The sequence below is a fragment of the Colletotrichum lupini genome, chromosome 6, assembly GCF_023278565.1.
Source record: "Colletotrichum lupini chromosome 6, complete sequence".
Classification (NCBI taxonomy): domain Eukaryota; kingdom Fungi; phylum Ascomycota; class Sordariomycetes; order Glomerellales; family Glomerellaceae; genus Colletotrichum; species Colletotrichum lupini.
This window is the reverse complement of record NC_064679.1, coordinates 1,356,733-1,374,660: the sequence shown is the minus strand read 5'-3', so window position 1 is coordinate 1,374,660 and position 17,928 is coordinate 1,356,733. Positions and strand designations below refer to the sequence as shown.

At 50.5% G+C, this 17,928-nt stretch overlaps 7 protein-coding genes and 1 non-coding gene across 8 annotated transcripts; 2 read left to right on the top strand and 6 right to left on the bottom strand.

Moving 5' to 3' along the window:
* Positions 1–285: 285 nt before the first annotated feature.
* CLUP02_11901 (uncharacterized protein) lies at positions 286–788 on the bottom strand (the record flags this gene model as incomplete). The annotated part of the gene is made up of 3 exons (XM_049290866.1): positions 286–487; positions 636–715; positions 774–788. The coding sequence occupies 3 exons, from the start codon at positions 786–788 to the stop codon at positions 286–288; spliced, it is 297 nt and encodes a 98-aa protein (XP_049148011.1).
* Positions 789–876: 88 nt separating this feature from the next.
* Positions 877–1,514, bottom strand: CLUP02_11900 (uncharacterized protein; the record flags this gene model as incomplete). The annotated part of the gene is made up of 2 exons (XM_049290865.1): positions 877–1,215; positions 1,299–1,514. The coding sequence occupies 2 exons, from the start codon at positions 1,512–1,514 to the stop codon at positions 877–879; spliced, it is 555 nt and encodes a 184-aa protein (XP_049148010.1).
* A 450-nt stretch (positions 1,515–1,964) lies between these two features.
* On the bottom strand, positions 1,965–7,908 carry CLUP02_11899 (uncharacterized protein; the record flags this gene model as incomplete). The annotated part of the gene is made up of 27 exons (XM_049290864.1): positions 1,965–2,077; positions 2,142–2,181; positions 2,290–2,310; positions 2,751–3,177; positions 3,238–3,287; positions 3,346–3,463; positions 3,525–3,951; positions 4,055–4,225; positions 4,282–4,417; positions 4,485–4,578; positions 4,630–4,756; positions 4,843–5,059; positions 5,147–5,210; positions 5,287–5,430; positions 5,468–5,563; positions 5,614–6,085; positions 6,126–6,312; positions 6,399–6,421; positions 6,478–6,590; positions 6,647–6,797; positions 6,885–6,980; positions 7,035–7,066; positions 7,131–7,170; positions 7,246–7,326; positions 7,386–7,655; positions 7,752–7,776; positions 7,864–7,908. 27 exons carry the CDS (start codon positions 7,906–7,908, stop codon positions 1,965–1,967), a joined length of 3,780 nt encoding a protein of 1,259 aa, XP_049148009.1.
* Positions 7,909–8,006: 98 nt separating this feature from the next.
* Positions 8,007–9,026, top strand: CLUP02_11898 (uncharacterized protein; the record flags this gene model as incomplete). The annotated part of the gene is made up of 1 exon (XM_049290863.1): positions 8,007–9,026. One exon carries the CDS (start codon positions 8,007–8,009, stop codon positions 9,024–9,026), a length of 1,020 nt encoding a protein of 339 aa, XP_049148008.1.
* Positions 9,027–9,089: 63 nt separating this feature from the next.
* CLUP02_11897 (uncharacterized protein) lies at positions 9,090–11,939 on the bottom strand (the record flags this gene model as incomplete). The annotated part of the gene is made up of 3 exons (XM_049290862.1): positions 9,090–9,149; positions 9,255–10,874; positions 10,941–11,939. 3 exons carry the CDS (start codon positions 11,937–11,939, stop codon positions 9,090–9,092), a joined length of 2,679 nt encoding a protein of 892 aa, XP_049148007.1.
* A 521-nt stretch (positions 11,940–12,460) lies between these two features.
* CLUP02_11896 (uncharacterized protein) lies at positions 12,461–13,996 on the top strand (the record flags this gene model as incomplete). Its single annotated transcript, XM_049290861.1, has 1 exon — positions 12,461–13,996. The coding sequence occupies one exon, from the start codon at positions 12,461–12,463 to the stop codon at positions 13,994–13,996; it is 1,536 nt and encodes a 511-aa protein (XP_049148006.1).
* Positions 13,997–14,286: 290 nt separating this feature from the next.
* Positions 14,287–14,387, bottom strand: CLUP02_tRNA206. Its single transcript has one exon. It is a non-coding gene; the product is annotated as a tRNA-Ser (tRNA).
* Positions 14,388–14,752: 365 nt separating this feature from the next.
* CLUP02_11895 (DnaJ domain-containing protein) lies at positions 14,753–15,777 on the bottom strand (the record flags this gene model as incomplete). The annotated part of the gene is made up of 4 exons (XM_049290860.1): positions 14,753–14,919; positions 15,010–15,569; positions 15,625–15,685; positions 15,747–15,777. 4 exons carry the CDS (start codon positions 15,775–15,777, stop codon positions 14,753–14,755), a joined length of 819 nt encoding a protein of 272 aa, XP_049148005.1.
* Between the last annotated feature and the right edge of the window lie 2,151 nt (positions 15,778–17,928).

The window sequence follows — 17,928 nt, the reverse complement described above, 5'->3', positions numbered from 1 at the left end:
CCGTCTCTGTACGTGAATAACTCATGCAGTCCAACGTTGAATACTTAGTCTTAGTCTCGAATAATAGCCATCAATTGTACACACTCCCAATTATTGCCAAAAGCCTGCTGGCCGGCGAGTCCTAAGTCCCAACAGCTACCAAGACACGAATACATGATACTAGGATAACGATGCTAATGATTGGTGCATACTTCTAATCAAGAACTTCTTCAAATCTAATTGGCAAATAGCAGATTACTGGGATAAAAATCACGGCACAACATGCCGGGGAAACAATTGTCGGATCTACATGGTATCTTCGACCAGCAGTGATCGGCTCATAAAGTGGTCATGTGGAGTTGCCGCCAAACTTTCTACGGAGTCCGGGACTCGGGTTCTCTCCAGAAGCTGGAGCAAAGTTTCTTTCCCCAAAACTTCGTGAGAGACGAAGCACGTGTTCCAGGTCGTATCGGGTCTATAATCCGTGGAAGCTTTCTTGCCATGAGACCTTGAGGTTTCATCACATGCACCTCGTACTTGATAGGCTACGGATTCTTGCTTATTATCAAGCTTAAGTAACCACGATTGGACTACGAATTTGTCATGAACTCATATATTTGACCATGTCAACAGCAGTCGTCAGGGTTCCTTGTCACACTTTTCCGTCTTTGCAAGTCATAGCCGATACTTTAGCCTCATTCTGGTCTTGCGGGCGATATGGCGCGCCCTGGTCAGTCTGTAATTACCAGGTTCATTGTGTTTACTCATATCCAATTTAACATTATATCTGGAACATTAGGCTGAGCCATCGCCAATTATCAACCCTATGACCCATCCGGAAACAACGAAGACAAAAGAAACGCAACGATCAACTAGGTAATTATCCTTAGCATCTCGTCACTCCTCCAAAAGTCCAGCTAACAAAGAAGACGTAAACGCGGCAAGACTCAAAGCCCACGCACATCCGTACATCAAGAAGCGGATCTTGTGCAGCCGATCCCACTTCTCAATCAGCCACCCGACCTTTTTCCTATCCAGCTCCGATAGAGCCACCTTGTCATCCAGGGCGATGAGGCTGTTGTTGGTGGGCATGATGACGACGAGCGTGTACGGCAGGATGCAGATGCTGCAGAGCGCCGACATGACGGCGAGCCTGCGGGATACAGGCGATTCGCTCAGCGCGAAGGCGGCCAGGTGAAGCGTCGCTGTCACGCCGGTGCCGCCGATGATGTATCTCTGGTGCACGGCGTCAGTACTCATCACTCCTCTTTTGACGACGAATATTCATCTCGCCGATGATGAGGAAGGGTCTCACTCACAGAGGCTTCGTCAAAGAAGAGTCTCCATACTTTGATCTTCTGCTTTGAACTCAGAGTGCACGCGCCAAGTTGATCTCTGATGATAGGAAGAGGTCCAGTGAGAGACAGCCCGATGTTTCCAAAGAAGAGTGATGATGTGACGAGGAGTCCGCTGCCGAGGGCGTACGTCGCTGGCGACGCCTTGCCGAAGGCTGCGAGATAAGCTGATACGGACATCTTGCCTCCGTACTGGACTGTAGACTAGTATACAATAGGGTCGACTCTTCGAGTTTGATATTCCGGGGAAGCTCTGCTCGAGTCGTGTTCGCTCGCCGATGGGATGTTGTTTGTTGTTTGAGTGCACAGACTATGAGACCATTACGAGTTGAAGTGAAAGGGAGGCTCTGTGATTGTATTCATTCTTCTCCTCTCCTTCCTCGGATTCCCCCCCTTGGGAGCCGGTAGCTCAATCGCTTGGGGCGGGATTGGCGCTTATCCCGACGTGGGCTAGACGCTGACAGTGTCTTGCAGCCTCAACACAAGTTTAGGCGCACCGCCTAGACGGGCTGGACCTTCTCACTAACTGCGTACGGTCTTAGTCGAGCGCCACAGTGCCTTAGTATGCCAGCTTGGACCATGAGCGTTGGGGAGAAGATTGTCCAAGATGTCCGGAGTGAACGTTTCAGATCAAATGAAATGGTCTTCAAAGACGTGAGCCTTGACTGTGGTGATGAGTCCCGGGCTGTTAAGCTTCAACACCGCATGCTTGGCATCGTGGCTCGTCGACGAGGCGACGTTGCCTACAGGCTCATGAACTTCTGCGCGAATTCAATGGAGCTTGCAGTATGTATCTACTTAACTCACCTACGGACTCGTCCCGTATGCTTAGGCGGCTGTGGACGATCTTGCACGGTTCCAAGGCCCAAAAAACCGAACAATGTCTTAATCCTCAAACCGAGACCCGAATTCGAAGATATAAGCTTCCCAAACTTCATGTTGCAATACTTCTCACCTTCAAATCCAGGATTTCTTTCTCGGCATTTCCCGATGTACATCAGCAGGCGACATCAGCATAATTCGCTGGGTCGCAAGAGAATGCCGAAGCCAGCATGAGAAAGCCTAGGGGCGCAAGAGGGTATCAGAACTCGAGAAACCCAAGATCTAATGATAGAGAAAAAAAGGCGCAGCTCTACTTTATGCCCACATGTACTACAGACTCGATCTAATAATATTACAATATACTAAGGCTATACAACCTCGGAGCTGAGTACTACTTTCGCCTGATTTCGTCACCATGTCCTCAGAGATTTGACGCTCAAACCCTTTCCCTCAATCCCGGTGATTCGAAATTCTGTCATCTAAATAGTCCAGTTCCCGTAACGGAATGCTTTCCTCGTTGCCGATCTTCTTATATCCCTCTTTCCGCGCCCTAGCCCACTTCAAAGAGCGTTTGATCCCAAGGACAATGCACACCAACAACCCAATGAAGGCGATGCCAGAAACCCAGGCTCTCCATCCCCTAAAACAGCATGGATACAGCGACATGTATATGCCAACTCCCCACTGCAAAAGATTCTTTCTTTCAGGATGGTCTGGAAAGAGTCCCTTCCTTACAAGCTGCTTCGTAGTCGGACCCGTCGGGCCGGAGACGTAACGCTTCAGACCAAAGTAGGGTACGATCTTCTGACGTGGATGGTCGTCGGGGTATTGGAAGTCTCCCCATATGCCGGAATAGTACAAGAAGGATGTAAGATTGATAGAGGCTTCCGCCCCGGGTGGAAATATGCTCGTTAAGAGTGACGTTTCGGGATCGAATTTATAGTAATATGCCGAAGATACAGGATCCCAGATTTTACCTGCGTCACAGTAGTCTAGTAAGACCGAGTCGTGAACGTGATCGCTGATCGAATGCTGTCATTACACAATATCGATAGATGGGATAGTATGGCGTATTACTCACCCAGGAGATGCCCAGTTCGCGTGAGAACCCCATGCGCTGTAAACTATAGGCTAAGACAACATTAGCTGCGTGGTTGAGTTTGACCAAAAGATCGGAGGAAGTTCGTACCCGACCATCTTCCACTGATAGGTCATTATCATCCCACTTGTAGGCAGAGCCCGAAGAGTGTTGACTGTAATAGATACCGGTAGGTTTCCCGTCGTGGAACCGAATCATATTGTGCTCCCTGTCCAAACAAAGGTCAGTGAATACAATCTCGTGGGTACGGATCTGAACATGGAGCTGACCAATCACCAACATGATCGCCAAAGTGCATGCCATGCTCAGTGTCTTCTATCAACCCATTCATAGGTGGTAGAACCTGAGTGATGTTTGCCCCTTGATCGTACGAGTAGAAGTAGAAGTAAAAGGCATCTAGATCTCCTGAGCCCTTATCGACGGTGATCACAACGCAAGAGGTGGCATTGTGGAGCTTGCCCGTCTCATCTGGCGTCTCTCCAAAGAGCCAGGTAGGAAGACTGGTGATGTCGCCGTTTGCAGTTAGCGAAACTGGGCCGTTGTTCCAGTAGTCGTTTAGCATAGCCAAATTATCGAGATCGAGTTGTGGCAGTCCTCTGATGGGCTCCATGTGCACCATCGGCGTGGTATGGCGGACATGTTCGAGTATATCTGCCGGGCGGAATGGGTCGTCTGAGTGTAGCCATATCAGTGGCGCTAGTATGATAGTAGGTCAGTATCGGCATGATACCTTAATTTGCCAGGTGCAATCTCTGGGAATCTTTCGAGACAAGTGAGGGTAGTGGAGATGTTCTCTTACCGTGATTAATCACGAAGTCTGGTACTACTCTTCCGACATCGCGATATGTGAATGAGGAGCCGTACTCATTGGCATCTTCTGGGATGGATAATGCAATGGAAAGAGAAACGTTTGATAGTAAAGCCAAGATACTTCGCCAGGGACATGTAAAAGGCCATGGGCGTGCCATGCCTACGGCAGATCTTATGCGCCTTGGAGCGCTGGCCGCACAGAACTTCCAAGTCGACCTTGGATGTGGAAAGAATTTTCGGGTGTGTACTGACGGCGTGAAACACTCGGTCGTCGCTCAACAGTTACCGTTGCAGAGAATGAGAGACTGCAGAGGAAACTTTTCAAATCCAGGAACGAGGCACTCCTTTCCGTCTGAGAGAAAACAAAGACCAGATGGTCGAGTTTCCCTAAGATTCTTCGGCCCGTAGAGGCAGCTCACTGATTTGACAGCCTGATGCTGTGTAACCGCACGCGTAAAGATATTGATTAGGATTCCCTGAAAAGCGAAAGGGTCAATACCGCCCTCCCTCCGTCTTTAGAAGCGCATATTGAAGCACTGTGAACAATGCTCAGCTGCATTCTACCGGAAGGTAACTGATTGGTTCAAGGAGTCAAGCGCAGGGGTGTTGGACAGTTGGTTCGAGTCTGTACAACACTTGGCAGACCTGATGCGCGGGTCGGCGCCGCAGCTTATTGGTAAGGATTGCTCATCTCAGTGACAGACATGTATTCAAGCTCTGTTCATTTCTGGCCTTTGTTGAAGTAAAGCGCGGATATCTGTTAGGGTAAATACGTACTTTTGAAAGAAAAGAAGAGAAGGGGGGTCAAGTCAATGGTCAAATGTGTAGTTGCGTGAGACGAGACCAATGCGTCGCGACGAGAAACGAAGTGTATTCCTTTGTTGGAATTGTCTACTAGATGCAGTCGCATCCACCTCACACCGGTTTCCCAGTACAGAACATGATTGGTAGCCTGCTTCTCACACCCACCTAAACATTCATGTAGCGACCAAGCCTTGGTGTGTTTTGAGTGGCTTCCTCTTCTCGTCCTTCGCCCCCTATTGACTTGGCAGGAAAATGTCATCGCACAGTCCTATCTTACATGTCTGCTATTTGACAGCCAAGCGGTGTCACAGCAGACAATATTCCTCAGCCGCTTCGCTGTCCTACACATCCTCACTGGCACTTATCGGCCCCCCTTTCTCTAGAGCCAGACCGTGGGCAGAATTCACACTGTGACACACAATCAAAGCCATCGCCGCCATCTCGGTTCCGCTTATCCGGCACAGTTCTTGGTATTGGATAGCCTCGTCCCAAAGGTTGTTGCACTGAAGGTCACTCCGTTTTAGATCCGGGCTTCGCCGGATGTCCTCCATGTTGCGCTCGCTCAACAGTGGGAATGGAACCGAACATCGAAGGCCACGCCAAGACGACTTCTTCCTTCTTGCCGTCTCTGCAATAGCGTAGCCAGACGCCGTAAGTCACGTTTATATAGCATGCAATACCGGTGAATAGGTGCCTAAGCCGGCTGTTAGCTTCTTCCTGGCACCGATGTTAGTTAACACTCACCACCATCCATGGCCCTCGAGGAGAACGCCCCAGGGGAGTCCGAGTTCTCGTCTCCAATGTCGAAGATGCGAACAGAAAATGTTGTCAAGGTTCCAAGCCAGAAATCCAATGGCTATGGAAACAAGACCGCAAGTGATCAATGTCCACATTTTCTTGAGGAGTTGCGTGTCGAGAAGCGCAGCCTTGCTCTGAGGTGTAGACTTGGGCCGGAGTATCTTCTCCATGATGTACATGCTTCGAAACACAACAGTGGCTGTGAGTATTCCGAACATGACTTGGTGGAAGACGGGATCTCCGAGGTAGTGGTAGTACACTGTGATGAAAATGGCCAAGCCAGTGATGAAGGTGCCCAGAAGAGCCTGGCCAAACAAGGATTTTCCGTGAGAAAATACCGCATAGAAGAGGATGCATGTGGTGTATATCATTGACAGCTCATCAAATAGCTGCATCCAGTCTTGCTCGAGGGTCAGTACTGTAGCACAGCATGGTCAAGGATTTCAGAGGCAACGAACACTTCAATGAGGTATGGTAGACCACGCTTGCGATACCGATGGTCATGTACCCGACATATGCCACCAGAAATACTCGAGGATGGTTATTTCTAATGCAGCTGGAAATTCCAACTAACGCCAGATAGACGAATATCGCATTTGTGAAAGTGTTGACAAACTCGGCCACGTACGGTGTGACATAGTAGTCCTATCAATAAAGGTCAGAATCAGTGAAGTTCGAGCAGATGGTAGAAGTTTGATAGGTCTTGTTGGTATATTGCGCAATAAGCCTACCTCTTCGCACCAGTTGATGGTTGCTGTGACAGGATTCCAAAACCCGTCCCTAGAGGGTGGGTAGGATATGGATGGCAACGGAAAAGGCATTCCGGCTTGGTATGATCTTGTAGGAACGAAGAGAAGACGGTGAGAAAAGTAAGCTGGACACCGTAGATGTTGGCGTGAGACTTAGATCGTCTTCTCCGAGGCCTACGTGTGAGCACGGCTGTGGCTCAAAGCTGCCCTTTAACCACGCTGTTTCTCACAAATTGTCTGTGTCAAATCGTCTCTGTTGAAAGATTGCACGCCTTGAATATGGAAAATTCATGAACATCCCGGTGGCTTGTATCGAAGCGTGCGAAAGGCGAAGTGAAGGTTGCGGAGGGATTATTGGAAAGTCGCGAATGAGTGAAAAGTCTAAGTGTGTCTGGCTGGTTCCTTAAAAAGCGCGAGCCTGAAGCCACAGTATGGATATCCGGCAAGTTGCAGGGTAGCCGTTCGTACCGAGACCGAGCTGAGTAATCCATTGGATGTTAATCCGTAAAGGTCTCTCGGCAAGTGGAGTGGATGCTTGCCCCAGCTGGATCAAGACAGATTTATCTGCCCAAATGGTCCCGAAAACCCTCCCTTCGGAATGCACAACTTAATCCCAACGGAAGCTAGACAACAGGGCCTCCGTCATAATTCTATGCAGAAATGCACTTGCGATACCAATTGACATGCATATGTTCAATCAAGATGAGCTCTTACGATTTTACTCCACCGAATACAGGACGAGTCAGTTTCGACTCTGCGTTTACATGATTACTTGGTCAACATATCTAACGACCCAGCCTTTGAGCTTGGGACTTTTTGCTATAAATACCTGCAGAGTCCTGATCCCAGTCTCGCTCTCTCGCACACCCTTCCAGCGGCTTACTACCGCCCTCGATGAGTTTTATCGGTTCTAATCACTCCAGTAATTAGTCGGGCTGGATGAGGCTTCAGTTGTGTAGCCTTCGCAACTCAGAGTACATGTCTTGGTACCACTGGATGATGGTAAAATGAGCATGCCCACTGGGAGGAATAGATACGAGAACACCACTTGACTCTCGAGTGTGAGGGTTCTTGCCTCCCGTGGCTGCTTACTTGTCGGAAGAATACCGCTTTCTAACCCGCCTCCTGGGTGCTTCCTAGAAAAGAAGGTGGCTCGAAGGATGTCATTCTCGTTCAGCTCTGTGGCCTCCGTTCTTTGTATGATCCATCCAGAGGCTCTTGCAAACAGAATTTTTCCGCCTGTCCAACATTGGTATTGTTAGGTTTCTCTTCGGAGGCCCAAGGCTGCAATATCTTATGTGATAAGTAAAAGTCCCGGTATGTCCTAGCTTTCACCAGTTTCGAAGCATTTCTTCTGTTGCTATCAGCTTCATGCCATATTTGTACAAGTTCTAGTCAGATATTCCACAATTCCTAATACCTGGCTCCATCGTAATTGCTGCATCACTTCTCTCGATATTGAAGATGCCTCGATTCTTTCTTTCCTTCGCATTTATTACCCTTCTCAACTGGCCATGCCTCGCAGTGTATGTTGCCAAAGACCAATTCAAAAGCTGGTACCCTGAGTTCGGGCCTACCTTCGAAGCTATCATGGAGGGCAACTGCTCCGCCGAGTATGAGAGATATTTGACGATTCCGAGGGAAAATGCCACCATCGACTGGTTTACGGGAGGCGGCAACACGAACAGGCTCGCTCAGCCCGTAGCAAACTGCATTCTGGGCAACACGTCTGAGTATATCATGAGCAACATGGCGGCTGCCGCAGTCGTCCTTGGTCTCATGCCAACAATCCTCGCTACAGTTGGAAACAGCGTAGAAGAGACTTCGACGCTCTGCGTCATCGGACAGAGACCACTCATCGCCCTACTTGTGGCTGCTGGATCACCTGCTATCCATCCCATTCGATCGTTCGAGTACATGAACCCGATGAAGTTGGTCAAGCCCCGGCACTACCGTTTACGCACCGAAAGATCATCCGTACCGCTTAGGACGGTTACTCTCGCTATCGAATTCCTTGCTGCGATTGCGGCCATCATCAACACGTATACACTGTGCAATCAGCTGGGCGTGATGGTTGTCAGTATGCTCGCCCCCCAGCTGACTTATTTGGAGTTCCTTTGGAGTATCATCGGTATCAGTTCTCACGTCTCCGCAGCTGCTAGCTTGTGGGCTCGAACACGGATCACCGAGGGTACTCGACGTGGGTACATCGGGGAAGTACTTTCGCGACAATTCAAACCTCTAGATGAGAAGGATTGGACTAAAGCATTCATTGATGAGGATGAAACATATTGTTCAATGGCCTTGTCGTATTTCACGTCTCTGCTAGGTACATGTCATCTGATTTACGGAAGTATGCTGTTCTCCAGTCTTGTTTTCATCTCCGCAACGGATAGCCTGAAGATCATGGCTCGCTACATGGCATCGGCGATGGTCAGCAGGTTCATCCTCATGTACGAGCTCTTCTGGCTGCGAGATATTCTTGGTCAAAGGAAGGAATTGTTTTCAAGGAATGATGCCATCGAGCTGACGCAGCCAAATGAGATATTGGAACACAGGGGTAAGATTTATCACAGAAGCACAGCTGATTCGGGGATTTTTGAGACTTGACATGATTAAGGTAGTTACTTGATATGATTGGCAGAAAGTTGGTACCTTCTTGCTTTCAAGCAACTAGTCTAGGTCGATCTTGTCATGGTTCACAAATTGTCGTATGATCTCACGCTTCTGATCCTGCCTGAAATGCTCGACCATTTCACTGCTTAGGAGCGGATTTCGTACCAAGTAGCCGTCCATTAATTATCATTATCGCGGTTCCCGTCAATCTCCGATTCTTACGGAACTGAGCCGATCACTCAGTTTTTGTCGCTCGCGATCTCTCTCCTTGTCGGCGTCCGACCTTTCTGGCGCTTCATTTCGAGGTTTCGCTTGTTTGCTCTCTTCATCGCTTTCTGCCTTTCCGCGTCCAGGCTGAGATTCATCACCACCCACATTTCTCGCGATCCCCTTGCCCTTGTGAGAATGAGCAGGAAAGTTAGTTGCCGGAACAAGAGGCGGTATGGATCTTGCGGGGAAGTTCGATCTTCCTTCACTGGCATGCATCTTCTGCAACCTAGGCCGTGGAAACTTGACTGGTTGGGGGCTTGAGATGCCATACAGCGTTTCACTGCTGCCTCTGATTGTTGTATGCTCTGCTTTAGCGCGGTTTTGGTCTTGTCTGGACAGTGGAACACTGCTCCCTAATCTTTCGTGATTGTGTTCGCTTTTCTGATTCCCCTGAGCCTTTCCAGTTGGGCTTTGGTTCTGTATTGGATGAGCGACATCTGACGGCTCTGCCCAGGGATGTGAGAGTGTGGGTGGACCAGCGAGCACGTTTCTTGTAACATCACCTTCGTTGGGTCTTCCATTATTTTCCTGTGTCCCTGTATCCGGATAGCCGGGGATACTTATGGCTTCCCACGCTCTTCCCAGATACAAGTTCTTTTCTAGGTGGCTCGGGTCGCCTGGAGAGAGGGCTCTCAGAATCATGGATCGCGCGTGTGACACTGGCCCTCCCGAAGATACCTCACCAGCAAGGAGGATGTCCCGGCGAATGCTCTCTCTAGTCTCAGGTGTTGAGAGACTTTCCGGGATAAAACAGTACATCCGAGTTTGAATGTAGCCCAGATATGCTCCCTTCGAGCGCCATAAGTCACCTAACTTGTCTAATAGTAGCCGTGGCTGAGGACATTGGTAGATCAAGAGCTGAAGACAAGTTGCCTGCAGAGGTGTATCTCCTAGCTGTTCCGCAACTCCAAGGACCGTTCGTAGAGCATTGTCGTGCCCAGCGGTGGTAGATGGATCGGGGTGCCATTTCGGGTCTTCGTCCCCATATGGCGCGTACAGCACCATCCAGCTCAATGGCAGAGCCACTTCAGGTTGCCAGCTCTTCCCTGGCAGTCGTTTGAGATGGGATGCCAAAGCGAATATTCCAGTTATTTTCGGATCGGTGTATTGCTCTACCAAAACCTTAGCCACGATCCAACGGAGATACGGTCGAGTTTTTGAGTTGATCGGGTTCTCTCGAAGGATGTCTCGGGCGTGACCTTGGGCAATTCGAAAGATTATTTTGACCACGGGGATGCTCGTCTGCCGGCTCATAGAGGCCAGAGTAAGTGTCGTGAAAATTTCCAGCAGAGCAAACGACGAGACCTCGTCTGCCGCACTACCCCAGTCCTCTTCGATCCTTTCGAGCAATTTCGGCAAATGATTTTCGCTGTCGTCCCCGTACTCCTGGAGTAAGGATTGCAGTGTTGTGCAAATAGAAGTTGACTCCATCTGCGAGAGTCTGTCGAGCAGATCTTTGAAATCCCAAATCCTTCCTTCAGCCCTTAGATGTCGATAGACCAGGGCACACGTGCGAGGCCGGAAGTGATTGATACCGCCTTCGATGGAGAAGCTGTCCACCATCACTTGGAGCTGATCCGAGTCAGTCTGAGTTCTGATTTCATGTCTGAATGGACAGATGATTCGGGATATACTTACTTCTGTGGAGTCTAGCTCCGGCCAGTGATTCCGTATTTCAGCAAGAGTTTCCAAGTATTCGGCTATATATGACGAATATTTGTTTTTCGCTTCCTTGGAGAGAATCTCGAGCCCACTGAGGACTTCAGCTTGATTAAACCGCGTCAGGGTATTTGTGCGGTAAATTCCCGGACGAAGTTCCATTGCAAATTCTTTCGCAATTCGAGACAATGCTTGAAAGTCCGACATCGCCAATAGAGCCGAGCAGTAATGATCTACAACGTAGAGGTTATCGATGAAATGCACCAATCGATTGTCGAAATGTCTTCCAGCAGCTCGAAAACGCCCCATTCTCACAAGCCTTGAGTATTCTTCTAGATCTTCCTCCAAATCATCAGTCACATCAAACTCTGTGAGAATTGTGACATCCTGAGGATTTTGGGGGTTGATCTGAAGACAGACACTGTTGTCAGGCATGGCCTCCTTGGTCTGTCTGGTGGCTTGGAGAGAGCCGCTGACTTGCGGTTGAGGCTGCGGCGTCATCGTGGGTAGGATTGGGCCGGAAGCTGAATCACTCGGATGAATACTATCGGATGAGTACAAGGATTCTATCGATGGCGAGCTGGACTCGCCTTCGTATTCAACGTCTTCGACGAAAGCAACGTTACCCTTCGGCCCTTGGGTAATGCGTTTCCCACTTTTCTTTTGGTTCAGCGGCGCTTGCTGGCCAGCATCATCCCGTCTCGCCAGGCTGTCGATATATGAGATCTCGGCGGTGTTAAGTGATGGCTTGGAATGAGAAAGTTGCTTCCAGGAGTCGTGGATATCGTGGGCCGCGGGGTATAGCGGTGGAGGCGATTTGGGATCTTGTCGAGGGCTTTCCTTCACTTGCGGTTGCTTTCGAAGCAATGACGGCTCTCCGGATAGCTGATACAGCTTCTCTTGCTCGAGGTCGTAAAGTGTAGCTCCGCTTAGGAATGTCTGCGAGTTCCTGCCAGACCGAGACTTGGAAGAAGCCATTATTTGGGTAGATTCGGGTCCTGCTACTTATGAACATGGCGGAACACTCGTCTTTCAGAGACAACGTACTTGCCACGAAACAAGAGTCGTGGGTAATTGGATTTCGATGAGTGCAGTCGAGTCGAACAATGTTCTTTCATAAGAACAACTCAATGGCAAGAAAAAGAATGTCAGCTTGTGTGTCAACCCACGCCGTAAACTTGCATGACCTAGCCTGCAGCCCATGACCCAGCCCCCTTGAAAAACCAATGAAAGCTCGTTGACGTGCCGGAACCCACTACCCCTCGATTAATCACTGGACAAGAAGACTATCTCCAACCGATGGTAGGCGCCAACAGCACGGGTATATGCGTCAATTGCAGCCTTTGCGTTGCCACAATACTGAAGGCCTCCTGAAAGTGGGGGGTTCTATTCCTCGGCCAGTCCCATTCACGCCGCCAGAGCCTTACCTGACTTCCCAGAAACATCAACGTTTTGCGTCAGGTGCCTGGTGATGAAAAAGCTTCAGGGACACTCTCAACATGGCTGGTGCGACAATTGAACATCACGCAACCAGGACGCGTCAATCATATCGCCCCGGGCTTCGAGTCCGTCGCTGCGGCCGACAAGATTTCGAACGCTTCAACCAGGAGCTGGCCCGCGGATCACATCTCTGCGTGGGATCAGGAGCAGTCGGCAAGGTCGAAATCGAGTGCAAATACCACTGGAGAAAGGCTCAATGGGGTGTGCTTGGTCCCAACAGGCACCCTGCCGGTATTGTCTATATTGACATGACGATTAACCATGCCCCGGGCCACATTCTCAGCAATGCCAGTGTCCTCATCACTCTAAGCGAGCAAGATGCTTCCGTACTCGAAGCCGGAAGGAGAAGAACACCAAGACACGTGCGAACGTCGCTAGAATCCGATTATGCGGTTCAATTGACGGAGTTCTTTGGACCTCAATCTCTTACAGGGCCAAAAATTGTGACTTCCGAGGTCAAGGAGAAGGCTTTCGAGCCCACGCTTGGGGCTGGAGGCTTCTTCGAGATAGGGGGGATGGGAACTCGTCACAGCGTGACGAGAGAGCTTGTCGACAGCTGGACCTTCAAGGGAACGGTAAAGCGGGCAAAGAACGGAGAAGGGTTCCGGTCTCTCGAATGGGAGCTCAACGAGAGCGAAATAGACAACAATACGTTCCGCAAGCACATCTTTCATACCGGCTTCGCGTTTGAGCACAGCGGTCGGCCAATCACCATGTGCGTTGAAGTCGAGGGACGACTTAAGAGCAAGATGCGACAAAGCAAACACAAGCTTCTGCGCTTCTGTTCAAGATCTGGCGATACGGATAAGTCGACGACAACTGAGATCGACCTATCTTCTGCCATATCTGTATGCAGGAAACAACTAGACAGAATCGCACACGGGCTGAACATGGCGATGCAAAAAGAGAACCACGATACTACCCCGGTAGAGATGCCACCGCCTATGCCAGCGACGTTCGAAGAGGTGACCTCTTCGACAGAGATACTTTCCGACAAATCTGATGAGGTGGATGACTCTGGTGTTGATGTTTTGACGCAGTATCTCCATCAACCTGCCACGGTAGAGATTGAACATGAAGTGTCGCCGGTAGAGAACGAAAGCGAATTCTCCACGGGGGACGAAACGCTAGTCAATGAGGGCGACAATCACAGCGTCTTGGACAAGTCTATCCGGTCACTTGGCATAGTCACTGCTCAGCACGTGTTCAAGGTGTCTGAAGTTGTAGCACTTGCCCTCCTCAATTGGGTCTTGATGATGGCCAAGCTCGTTGGCTCGGGTCAGCAATTACAGCCAAGTACTAAACCAATTTTCACCCAGAAGGTAGGGGTACCGCCGGAGTATCGCCACAAAGCGCCGAGTCAGGAAACTTGGGACGTTGAAATTGATGCGCAGTACACAAAGCCCTCTCAGCATCTCTTGAGTGCAAAACCCGTGGCGTCTATCAGCGATGGGCTCCCGCAGATGATGGTTTCTCTTCTGAATGAGAAGAAGATCCCGGAGCGCATCCAGATGCAGCGAAGGGGAAGTATTTAGGACTTCAACTAGCAACCGAAGATAAGTAACAAAGACATTTCATCATACCATCGAAACCTGACTTGAGGTGATCTTCGGACCGTAACACGTTGGTCTTTCAGAGTGTGCGGGGTAGGGGACGGGCCGGCCCCGGGACACTGCCGCTCAGACATTAGGGGGACAGTGCAGTAGGTATCGAAGGTTATTTGCCTGGTGTTCGCTGTTTCTCTAAACATCCTCAAAAGCAATCAAAAAACACAACATAAACTCTAGCGACGCAAAGACAAATACAAACAGCAAAAGTTTGGGTGCGTCAAGGACAGGATTCGAACCTGCGCGACCGAAGCCACTGCCTAATCTGGAATCAAGGTATGATAGCAGGGCAGCCCATTAACCACTCTGGCACCTTGACTAGTGACTGATTGTTGAGATTTGGGAGCGGGGATCTGCTTATAATGCATCATCACCCCGCTTCACCCCGCTACGCACATCCACAGCTGCGGAGCCGCGGACACCATCTACTGCGTAGGCAATGGCTCGTGTAGACCGGTGGAGTTGTGACTGACGGTGGAATTAGTGAGATGCTAATCAATAATTGCCAAAGTGTCTATTACAGTAGTGTCCCTCCGATCGTAGATCATGTTGATTCAAATGGAGGAAAGGTTCGTCGAGCTATGTTATACAAACGCGTCACACTTATAACGACAGGCAACACTTTTGAAGGGATAAAAGCTATCTAGTGTATTGATGCCAAAGTGCCAAGTTGGCTTGGTGAAGCTACCTATTCATACCGATCTTGACCGAACCCAAAACTCCGAGCTGCCCATGTGATATCATCCTGAACCTATCTGAAATCCCAAAATCCCCTAAGCTCCTACAGTATGGCTGAACACCTTGGCAGCCAACTGGGTAAGCAGCCTCGCGCGATCTGCCTGAGGGAGGTCCTGCATCATGTTAGTACAAATCCCCCTTGCAAGACAATCTGGATAGAGAGGCTGACGGGATCTACCCGGTAGATATCTCCAGATTCGCACTGACCTGGAAAACGGCATAGACACTCTTGCCCTTCGCATCTCGAACAGAGCCAAGCCTGTTTCCAGCGACAGCACCCGCCAGCGCGCCAGGCATGTTTCCGACGATGAAGCCCAGCGCGCCACCACTAAGACCGCCTACCATGCTCCAGAACGAGCTCGTCGGGCGGTTGGTACCCTCCTCGGCCATGCCCTCCTCGCGCAACATCTCCTCGAATACATCGCCGAACTGTGCGTTGTCGGCCTGCGCGCGCTGGCCCTCGTTCTGTTGACCCTGCTTCCCGCCTGTGAAGAAGTTCCATGCCCACGAGTAGGCATTTTGCGGGTTGGGGCCGGCCTGCGGGGGTACTTCCTCTGGGTCGGAGTCGTCGTCGTCGGAAAAGTCGCCGTATGTTGTACCGGCGGATGCGCCAAAGATCTTTCGCTGGGCGTCGTATTCTCGGCGTCTTTGCGTGTCGGACAAGGTGTAGTATGCGTCGTTGACGAGCTGGAACTTGCGGGTGCGCGTTGCTCGCTCGGGTGAGTCGGCGGGGACCCTGTCTGGGTGTGTCTTCAAGGCGGCTCTGGAAAGTAAAGATCAGTTTGAGGAAACTTGGACTCAGTATCTTGATCACTAACTTCTTGTATGCATCGCGAACTTGCTGGGTCGTAGCCGCCTCCGAGATCTCAAGGATCTTGTCTTTAGGCGCAATGTTAGTCGCAGCTTGGTAGCTATAGTGGGGTATTGGAGGGAAGCTTACAGTAGTTTGGAGGGGCACCAGTGTTCGCCATCTTGGTGATCGGTAGGACTAGAGGTACAAGAGGCTGGTTCTAGATGGTATAGTAGCGATAAAAAACCTCACAGTAACGGAGAAGGAGAGGGCTGCAGGCTTGAGGTGATCGAGAGAAAGATTGCGCTTGAGATATCGCCTCCCTGAGGAACCAGGCCCGACTGACATCAACGTCATTGTGGCGCATGAAACCAAAGGGTGAACGTGGCTTGATCAGCTTGCGGGGCATTGCCTCCGGGGGTCTCCCCACTTGTCTTTTTGGATGTGGTCTGTGCTGTTTTGCTGAGGTAAGGTGCGCATAGGCCACCCTAAGGTAGCAAGCACGTGCCCAGCTGCCCCTCCTTCGACATCTTCCACTGCGTCTTCTCAGATTTCACCTACTTTGCCTTACCTCCAAGAGTTTTGTGATACCTATGGCTTGTCAGATTCCATCCAACCGCGTCTGTCCCACGATCTACAGAACTATAGATCGTGGGATATGACAAGTGCCAATATCGTATGAGCAGCAGCGCCAAAATCTTGGACTGGCAGCAGTGGCTGAATGCCTCCAGCCGCATTTAGTGCAGAGCTTCTCATACCAAGTATCGACCCATCTGCCCGGATGAAGGATCTAGGTATCATTGTGCTTCCACGCCAGGAACGGTAATACTAGGTTACTTTGAGGCTCTGCCACCAAGGAACGCCATCGTCTGGCCTTGTGTGCTCTTGACGGCGTGGCAAGCTGCAAATATTCATGCCGCATTCGTTTTCGAAAACGGTCTTCGTCGAAGGTTTTCGTTCGTCCCACTGGATCCTGGAAGAGAATACCTAGCGACCCAACGAATCGCTGCACATTCCAGAGCCCCTGTGAAGCACCCTTCGCGCAAGTTCTAGCCTTCGACGCTAGGTTCATGCTAAAAGGCTATTCTGAGGAAGTCAAAATGCAGGCTTGCCGAGAGTTGGCCGTTGCTTAACAGTCATGCGAAGGCTCTTGGCGCTGCCAACATGATTGCCAAGTGGTATTCTTCCTGCGATTCGCGGTATGAGATCCTGGCGTGGCCTGCTCGCCGACTTTCATCTTTTGAACTCCGTGATTGGGGGTGAACAGCGGTTATGCTAGCCTTCACTGCAGTTGATAGAGTACCAGCTGGCTTCAGAAATAGATCGCGTCGTTCTTTTGACCACCGCGCTAACCAACTTGTCGGCTTTTGGGACACACGTGCGTTCGCATGGCATTACGAAAACAGCTTGGGGTAGTCAGGACGGAAGCTCACTCGCAGCCACATATCAGCCCAATATTCCAGCTGTCCGTTCTAGGCAGGCCAAGCTACCAGTCGAGCCAGTCCATTTGGCAGCCTCAAACCGCGAGCGATACTTGTGCAAAAACGCTCATAGATGATCGACGTCGTGCCACTCAACTTGAGAGAGCAAGCTAAGCTAAGATACGCGGGGGATACGGGACAGGGAGTCAGGATTGGCATCCCGCGGCTGAAATGTCACCTCGGAGGTTACTCTGCGAAAGTCCCCGATCCTTGGCGAGCGGCACTTTTGTGCTGCCTTTCTCCGCAATGCTTGCCTTCGCCGCATGCACATCTGAACATCCGCCGAGTCGACTTCGTCACCACATAGAGTTCCGATGTGTCAACGAACTGGGGTTGGCTTGACTTTGGCAAATGGCAGTCTTGGCAGGAAACAAGGCAGCCTCGCCTGCAGGCTGCGATGTTCCGGCACGTCTAAGGATGGGTTAGGAAGGTCCAAGTAGCTGGACTCTGCCTTGACCAGAGGCAGTGAAGATCGTGAGACAGGTGAAAAGGGCAGGTACTTGGTCTATTGGGGTTACCCTCGGGCTGCGTGAAGAAAACTGGATCAACGCCTCGCTGCCTTTCTTCTTCTGCGACATCGACGACACCACACCACCGCCGCCCTCTAGTCACCGCTTTTGGCATCTTTATACTGTATTCTATGGTTCTCGATGCCCGACATCGTCTAGACCAAAAAGGGTTTGCAGGAAAAGTATATTCTTCTCTCCTTGCAAGCCATTATATATAGGGATCAGTCCATCCCCAAACCCACACTGGATGAACCGGCTCCAACCGATCCTCGCTAGCTTTCTCCTCTCTCTTTAATTTGGGTGTCAGCTTGTCGGTGAAAGGCGCTTCTGGTTCCAGTATCG